At 36.6% G+C, this 9,076-nt stretch overlaps 1 protein-coding gene across 8 annotated transcripts in view; it reads left to right on the top strand.

The window, feature by feature from the left end:
- The window catches only part of RPAP3 (RNA polymerase II associated protein 3), a 98,082-nt gene that overhangs the window by 933 nt on the left and 88,073 nt on the right, over nt 1-9,076 (top strand). For 6 of the 8 annotated variants that reach the window (XM_021092589.1, XM_021092590.1, XM_021092591.1 and 3 more), the window contains exons 2-4: nt 2,025-2,206; nt 3,274-3,414; nt 8,334-8,456. In XM_021092589.1, the coding sequence (XP_020948248.1) occupies nt 2,054-2,206; nt 3,274-3,414; nt 8,334-8,456 (417 nt within the window). In that variant the 5' untranslated portion in view covers nt 2,025-2,053. Of the gene's footprint in view, nt 1-1,927; nt 2,207-3,273; nt 3,415-8,333; nt 8,457-9,076 lie in introns of all 8 variants that reach the window. The other 2 variants (XM_021092588.1, XM_021092587.1) reach the window with 2 other exon arrangements.

Here is a 9,076-nt window from a genome sequence, read left to right as displayed (position 1 = left end):
GAGCCAGTGATACATGCACACATATCCATTCTCTGATTCTTTTCCCACATAGATTATCACAGTATACTCTGTAGAGTTCTCTGCACTGTACAGCAGGTTCCTGTTGGTCCATGGTTCTGTATACCTCGGTGTGCATATGCCAGTCCCAGACCCCCAGTCCGTTCCCCGCCTCCCCACCTGTCCCCTCCTGTATCTTCTTTTACCCTGTTTCTCACTGCCCCCCTCCACCCATACTCCTGAGCAATTTTAGGTTATGAAAGGCAAAATTATGCTGATCTCCGTTATGTCTTATTTACTCAGCTCATTTTATCTCTGTTCCTAAAAAAATTCCATTAAAACTGTATGTAATCGGGAGTTCCTGTTGTGGCTCAGTGGTAATGAACCCGACTAGTATCCATGGGGATGTGGGTTTCATCCCTGGCCACAATCAGTGGGTGGGGGATATGGCGTTGGCTATGAGCTGTGGTGTAGGTCGGAGATGCAGTTTGGGTCACAAGTTTCTGTGGCTATGGCGTAGGCAGGCCGCTGCAGCTCCAATTAGACCCCTAGCCTGGGAACTTCCACATGCCTTGGATGTGGCTCTAAAAAGACAAAAAACAAACCAAAAAACTGTGTAATCTTTATATGACTAAACAAATTTAACGTACATTATTTCTCCTGTATGATCTCTGCGGTATTTGGCATTGTTAAGTATCTTTTTGAAAATTCTCTTCTGTGACAGTATTCCAAGTTTTCTTCCCAGCTCTCTAGATGCCACTGCTTAGTTTTTACTGGGTTGGCCTGTCTTCCTTGGTTTGTTCCCTAAATGTTAGTGTTCTCCTGTCCCCCCTACCCCCTTTGTCACAGTAGTTAAACATGTCCAAATCCCACAATTGTAGCTTCTTTTTTAAGACCTTTTAATTATTTCACTGTATAACATACTGGTGAAATACCCAACTGTATTTTCTCAAACGGCAAATGAAATGCAGAATAATGTTTTTCTTTGATTTCTGAAAATCTCAGTATCATCTGTGTTTTGGAGGATTTGGTTTCCTACGACATCTATGATTCTGTCCATGAGGATACCAAAAGTGCTTAGTAGTAAAGAACATTTTGCTAAGTTGTTCTGTCATGGGTCCTTGCTCTAAGTGTTCACCTTTTCCTTCTAATCTGGGTGTCAGCACTAGATCATGTGTTTCTTCAATATCATGTACAGGATCTGGCCGAGGGATAGGTTTTGTGTGTTCATATGGAATGTCCACAGAAGGGTGATAGCATGCTGTTGTATCAAGATGATTATCAGTTAGTATGAAAGAAGATAATCTGAAGAGAAAGTGTTTTTAAAATCTGCTTCTAGGTATACCTATATTTCATCCCTTGACTTCTGCTCACCGTGAGCCCATCATCTTGCTTCTCAATGTAGCTTCTATCTTTATGCTAATGACACCCAAATTTATATTTCTAGCCCATATTGTCTATGCTAATGACACCCAAATGTATATTTTGGTAAGTACCTACTCAGTATGTCCTCCTGATGTCCCATAAGAACTCAAATTAAGCTTATCCCAAACAGGAAAATTGTCTTTACACTTGTCCTCCAATCCTGAAACCTCTTTGCTTTTGAAAATTGTAGTCAGGTTGCTGATGGCGTGGCATTGATCCCTGGCCAAGGAACTTCTGAATGGGTTCATGCAAAAAAAAAAAATTATGAAAAGGAGTAAAGGATGTATTTAGGCTAAACTTATAAACTCTAGAGATGAGCAGCCAACCTACCAAAGGCTACTTGCTAATTTCAGTGATTTCCTCCCCATTGCCTTTCATTACATTGCAATGTGGAGACACCCAAACTTGTCTTTTTTTTTTTTTTTTGCATTTATTATTCAACAAATGTTGATCAATTCATTTGAAACATGAAATACTGATTTTTTTTTCTTCTGCATCACTTTAGGCTCCCTTCTTTACTTGTATCTTGGCCATTTATGAAGAGGTAAAAATCATTAATTAGCTAGGTTTCAAAAAACAAATCTATTTAATTTTTAACAAAGGTTGGTTGGTCAGAACTCTGCAGGCCACAATGACTTCAACAAATAAAGCAATTGAATTACAACTACAAGTGAAACAAAATGCAGAAGAGCTGCAAGACTTTATGAGGGATTTAGAAAACTGGGAAAAAGATATTAAACAAAAGGATATGGAACTAAGAAGACAGAATGGTGTTCCTGAAGAGGTAAATTTCTTAACTAAATTCCTGTTTTAGCATCTAGCAAAACTGTTTATTTTAAAGTAAAGTACTACCGGAGTTCCCGTCATGGCTCAGTGGTTAACGAATCCGACTAGGAACCATGAGGTTGTGGGTTCAATCCCTAGCCTCTCTCAGTGGGTTAAGGATCCAGCGTTGCTGTGAGCTGTGGTGTAGGTTGCAGACGAGGCTCGGATCCCATGTTGCTATGCCTCTGGCGTAGGCTGGTGGCTACAACTCCAATTAGACCCCTAGCCTGGGAACCTCCACATGCCTCCGGTGCAGCCCTAGAAAAGACAAAAAAATAAAAATAAAAATAATTAAATAAATAAATAAATAAGTAAAGTACTGCCTTTAAAATGTTTTGTGGAAGTACTGATTAAAATGATTTGCCTTCTGCCAACATTTTGGAACACTCTGCTTTTTAAAGTCTTTGTAACAATTGTATTAACTATGTAAAGACATTTTAAGCCTTAGTGAATAGTTACTGAAAGGAAGACTGTGATAATTCTTAAGGTAGGCGAACACGATCATAAAATATGTAGATTTGTATATATATTATGTATACCATATATAGTTATATATTTAGTGATATATTAGCGAAGAGTATTGCCTTTAAAAACTTAGTACCCAGGCTCAACCAAATGTTTTCCTTAAGACAGTACATTCAAATATATGGATAGCTTTTTCATACTGTATGTAATGATGTGGGGGCAGTTCAGTTTGCTCTTATGCTACTGCTAAATCATTGTACTAAGGCTGAGGAAGTTTTTGAAGTTTGATTATAGGATTGCAAGTTGGATGAATAATTAGAATTTCTAGGTCATACTTTTCTTTTGACTGAACAATGTTCAGTATTTGTCAAGGATAAATTAGACTTTTCAAGCGTAAGTTGTTATAAATGAAGATGGCGAACTGGTATTTCTAACCACTTGAAGATTAAATTAAAAATTACTTTTACTTGAAAATACAATTTAGTGAAAAATTTAAACTTGCTAGTTGTACGGAAAAGTACTAAACCAGTCTCCAAACACTCTGTTGTTTTTCCTCCCGAGAATTTGCCTCCTATTCGGAATGGGAATTTTAGGAAAAAGAAGAAAGGCAAAGTTAAAGAGTCATCTACAAAAACCAAAGATGAAAACACGAAAAACAGGATAAAATCTTATGATTATGAGGCATGGGCAAAACTTGATGTGGTAAGTTAATCCATTTATGTGCTCTTAGTAAAATTTACTCTTAGTATTCGAGTAACTTTTTCTTGGTTTTAGTTAAGAGTCGTGGATTAAATGAAAAATAATGTAATGCTCTTAGGACTTATGTTTTTCTCTTATGATTTTACATGGAATAAAAACTTAATTACATAGCTCTTCAATTACCTAGATTTTTTTTTCTCCTATAGTTCTCTTTCAGTGAGTAGTAGCTAAAATAGCTGAATTCTTTTTTCCTCTTTTTTCTTTCTTTTCTTTTTGCAAAAATAGTTCATGGAGGTCCAGTATACTCTCCACCCAATTTCCCTGAGTAGTTATATCTTATTTAACTATAGTATAGTATCAAAACCAGTAAATGGACATCAATACAATGTAGGTATAGTTCTGGGCTATTTTAAGACTTGTGGATTTGGGTAACCACCATTGCAGTTAAGATACGAAAATATCATTAATTAGCAAATACAAAGATCTCTCTTGTGTTACCCCTGTATAGTTGTACCCACCTCCCTCCTCCTCACCAGAACCTCTAAGCCCTAAGCAGCCAGAATGCTAAGACGGTAATAGTATCAGAAAAGAACGACTCTGCCAGCATCTTTTTTATAGATTGATGGACCTGATGAATTCTGGCCAAGAGAATGCCTTCGTGTCTAGTCTTAGGACTGAGGCCACCTGACAGTGGAAGTAGGGGTATTTTGATCTCAGGAAGGTGAGCTTCACCCTCCTAGACTGGGGTGGTACATGGCTCCCATCTCCCAAAAATGAGCCACAGCATTTCAGGAGAATTAGTTACCATTCGTGCTCTGCCTCATAGCCCTCTAGCCAGGGCTCTAAGCAGCCACTGTCAGGCCAGCCCGTGAAAGGGAACCTGTTGGCCAGCCCTCGCTCATGTGGACTCTGACCCACTTTAAGGGTTGATTTAGAATACACATTCATTGTTAGCATTTTAAAACATGTTCATTATGTAGTATTTGATTCATACAAAATAGTATGTAGAGATACATGTTCTAAAGCCTGATAATAAGACCAATACACGAACCCACCACCCAATATAAAGAGAATTTCTCCAGTTTTTCCAATTCCATTTGAAGCTGCCAGGGTACTACTTCCCTATCCATCTTCTTTTCTCTCCTCCACCTTCAGAGGTAGCCACTATTTTGATTTTTATGTTTATTATTTTCTTTGCAGTTTTCTGTTTTAATGTTTTTATTGAGGTAAAACATTCATACAGTAAAGTCTAAAAATCTTAAGTGTACAGCTTCCTGAATTTTCACTCATGTTCACACCTGAAAAACCACCACCCAGATCAAAATTCAGAACATTTCCAGCATCCCAGAAACCTCCCTTTTCAGCTAATCACCTTCCAAAAGTGGCTGCTCTTGTGATCTCTAATATCAAAGATCAGTTTTGCCAATTTGAAATTTCTTACAAATGTCTTATATAGTATGTACTTTTCTGTATGTGTCTTCTTTTGTTAGCATTGTCTGAAATTGATCTGTATTGTCCAGTATCAGTAATTCGTTCTTTTTCATTGCCGATCAGAATTCTGTTACGTGAATATATTACAATTCGTGCATCCATTCTCCTATGGACTTACGCTTGGGTTGTTTCCAGTTTGGGGCTCTTATGAATAAACCTGATGAATGCATTCTTGTACATGTCTTTTGATGAATATAAGCACCTGGAATGGAATTTGCCCAATTTATAGTTTATATTTACATTTAATATTAGAAGATACTGCTAAACATTTTTTCAAACTAGTTGTATTTTTCTTTTTTTTAAAATTTATTTTTAAATGACTATTTTTTGGCTATGCCCGTGGTATACGAAAATTCCTGGGCCAGGAATCAAACCCATGCTACAGCAGTAACCAGAGCTGCACTGGTGACAACACTGGATCCTTAGCCTGCTAAGCCACCAGGGAACTCCTAATTAATTAATTTTTAATTAAAGTATAGTTGATTTACAGTGTTAGTTTTAGATGTACAGCAGAGTGCTTTAGTTATATATTTTTTCAGATTCTTTTCCATTATAGGTTATTAGAAGATATTGAATATAGTTCCCTGTCCTTGCTGTTTGTCTGTTTTATATATGATAGTGTATATCTGTCAGTCCCAAACTCCTATTTTTTATCCTTCCCCTCTTTCCCACTTTGGTAACCATAAGTTTGTTTTCTATGTCTGTGAGTCTGTTTCTATTTTGTAAGTTCATTTGTATCATTTTTTTATTTTTTATTTTTTTAATTTTTATTTATTTATAATTTTTTTATTACTCTATGAAATTATTACATTTGTAGTTGCATTTGTATCATTTTTTTAGATTCCACATGTAAGTGATATATGATAGTTGTCTTTCTCTGTCGAACTTACTTCGCTTAGTATGATAATCTCTAGGACCATCCATGATGCTACAGATGGCATTATTTCATCCTTTTTTTTTTTCATAGCTGAGGAATATTCCATTGTGTATGTGTGTGTATATGTATACACCACATCTTCTTTATCAGTTTATCTGTCTGTGGTCGTTTTAGGTTGCTTCCATGTCTTAGCAATTGTAAATAGCCCTGCTATGAATATTGGGAGTGCTGCGTGTATCTTTTCAAATTAAAGTTTTTGTATATTTTCAATATATGCCTAGGAGTGAGATTGCTAGATCACATGGTAACTCTATTGTTAGTGGGGGTTTTTTATTTTTATTTTTTTTTTATGGCTGCACCTGCAGCAAATGGAAATTCCCAGGCTAAGGGTTGAGTTGGACCTGCAGTTGCCAGCCTACACCATAGCCACAGCAACATGGGATCTGAGCTGCGTCTATGACCAACAGCTGTCTCTTGCGGCAGCGCCGGATCCTTAATTCACTGAGCAAGTCCAGAGATTGAACCCACGTCCTTATGGACACTATGTCGTGTTCTTAACCCACTGAGCCACAATGGGAACTCATATTTTTAATTTTTTAAGGAGGCTCCCTACTGTTCTTCATAGTGGAGGTACCAAATTTACATTCCCACCTATAGTGTAGGAGGCTTCCCTTTTCTTGGCACCCTCTCCAGCATTTATTATTTGTAGACTTTTTGATGATGGCTGTTCTGACTGGTGTGAGGTGATACTTCATTGTGGTTTTGATTTGCACTTGTTTAATAATTGGTGGTGTTGAGCATCTTTTGGTGTGTGCCTGTTGGCCATCTGTATATCTTCTTTGGAGAAATGTTTAGGTCTTCTGCCCCAGTTGTATTTTTCTTAATGAAGCCAATGCTAATTGACTCCATAGAGAGCTCCCACTATTATTTAAATAGTTTGCCATCTGCTTTAGTAATGTCCCCCAAGAGAAGTATGATTTGGGGTCTTGAATTTATTACTGTTGGAAATTATACTTTCTGAACATATGATCTATTCACTGCTGAGTATTATTTTTTTAAGTTTATATGATTTTTGTTTTTTGTGTTATAGTTGATTTACAGTGTTGTGTCATTTTCTGCTGTATCTGCTGAGTATTGTTTAGTTTGCTTTCATTTTTTTATAATTTTACCCCTTCTTATGTAGCCTTTTCCTTTTCATAAATTGGTATCTTCTTATAATGCTCCTTCCTGAAAGGTATCGTCTAAGATGATTTCTTAGAGAGGTGCTTTCTGCAGTCATTTACTCATTCAGCAGATATTGATTGAACTCTTACGTTGTGTGGCCAGTGCATTCACAATTGTACTGCATTGCTTGACATTGTCATTTAGTGTATCTGTACAAGATACAGGTATTTGCTTACTACTGCATTCTAGTTTCGAACTGAGCAGCAGCTTTGGTGTTCTGGTGCTGGCGGTTTTTGACACCTGTCAGCATAGCAGAGTTGGACAGCCTTGGCTTTAATGTTGGTAGGCTGGTGGTATTTCTAGAATCTTCATGTTAAAACATAGCTAAATTTCAGTCCATCTTTTATTGTTCCAATCAGTGAAACTAAATACGCATAGAACTTATTTTGTTTTTAAATTTATCAACCATTTGTTTTTTCTTACATAAATTATTTAAAATAGTATATTTGTTAAATACAAAAAAAGATTTTGTTTATATAATTAAGATTTTGTTTATATGAGTTTTAGTGAATTCTTTAATGCCTACTGGTTTAAAAGCTCATACCAAAACTCATTCTTTTATCATATGTGCTAAAAAAAGTTAAAGTATCCATAGGGTCCATGAGATGATTTGTTACCATGAAAGGAATGTGTGAGTCAAAAGAGATTGGGAATTGCTGGACTAGCATGTTGTATACTTTTTTGGTAGAGTCAGCTATATTTAGGAATACACCGAGACAGTATAACATAGTCATTGAGGAGGAGTCTCTGGAGGAGGCAGACCTCCTGGGTTCAGATCCTCATTTGGCCACTTAGTAGCTGAGTGAGGTAACCAACTTCTATTGCTCAGTTCCTTCAAGTGAAAAACATGGGTAATTTTGTCTACCACATAGGTGGTTGTGAGAATCAGGAGTTAATTTTGCTCTATAAGCAGCTTTTGTTGTTTTAAAAATAAGAAGAAGGTTTTTAAGATAAAACCCTTTCTCTGCTGTTGGGTGCTAGTACATAGATTTGGAGTTATTTGCAGACCTCTTTTATGAAAAGCCATACTAGTTCACTGCTAATAGTTTGTGATCTTGAGCTAATTTATAGACTCTATTGACTTAGCTTACTTTAGGAGTTCAGTGTCATATCCTTTAAGTGGTTTGTATCTTGGTTTTCTAAACAAGAATACCTTTTTCTCTGGATTTAATTTTAACAATGAGAGGTTATGTGGGTTGCTTTTAGAGGCTTTTGGGTCCTTGGATTGTAACAACTTAAGTTCTGTTGAGTGTACTTCTGTGGAGAGAGTATATCTTCTTTTATTTTAATGGTCATGTAATTATGAGCACTGCACTACTTTCGATTTCAGGACAGTATCCTCGATGAGCTTGACAAAGATGAGAGTACCCATGATTCTGTGTCTCAAGAATCAGAGTCAGAAGAAGATGGGATTCATGTGGATTCACAAAAGGCTCTTGCTCTAAAAGAAAAGGTACTCTTAAGATTAGCTCTTGGTTCCTTCAAGTAAGCAAGATATGTAGAAAAATCATGGGGATCCTAAGATTTCTACAACATAGGGTAGGGAGGTTGACTTTAAGTTGTTATTAGCTCTCTCCCTATCAGGAGGCCCTATAGTACAGTGGTTAGGCCCGTGTATTCTGAAACCAGATTATCTAGGTTCAGATCCTGCGGCAGGTTTGTTAAATTGTCAGTATGTACTCAGTTTTCTCAGGCGTAAAATAAGATTAGTATTATTACTAAACTCGATGGGTGGTGTGGTATTAAATGAATTATTGTATATAAAGTGCTTGGAGCGGTACAGACTTGATCCAGGACTTTAGTAGTGGACTGAATCCAGTCAGCATGTGTTCTTGACATGGGTATTATGTCCACTCCTCCATATCCCAGGCCATCTCTGGTGGCTTTTTGGAGTGTTCAACATTTCTGTGAGGAATGCCTCATTATCGTAAAATTGGCTCTATTGCTTTTCAAAGAGGTGGCACTGTTTTCAGATTAAAATTTATCTTGGTGCTTTCCTTTTGTTGCATTTCCATAGGTTATTATTGTCAATAAAATGTTTATAATGCTAGGTATTTTACCTATTTTTTTCTG

The sequence above is a fragment of the Sus scrofa genome, chromosome 5 (assembly GCF_000003025.6).
Source record: "Sus scrofa isolate TJ Tabasco breed Duroc chromosome 5, Sscrofa11.1, whole genome shotgun sequence".
Taxonomy (NCBI): Eukaryota; Metazoa; Chordata; class Mammalia; order Artiodactyla; family Suidae; genus Sus; species Sus scrofa.
The sequence above is the reverse complement of the archived record's forward strand: the minus strand, read 5'-3'. Positions and strand labels throughout refer to the sequence as shown.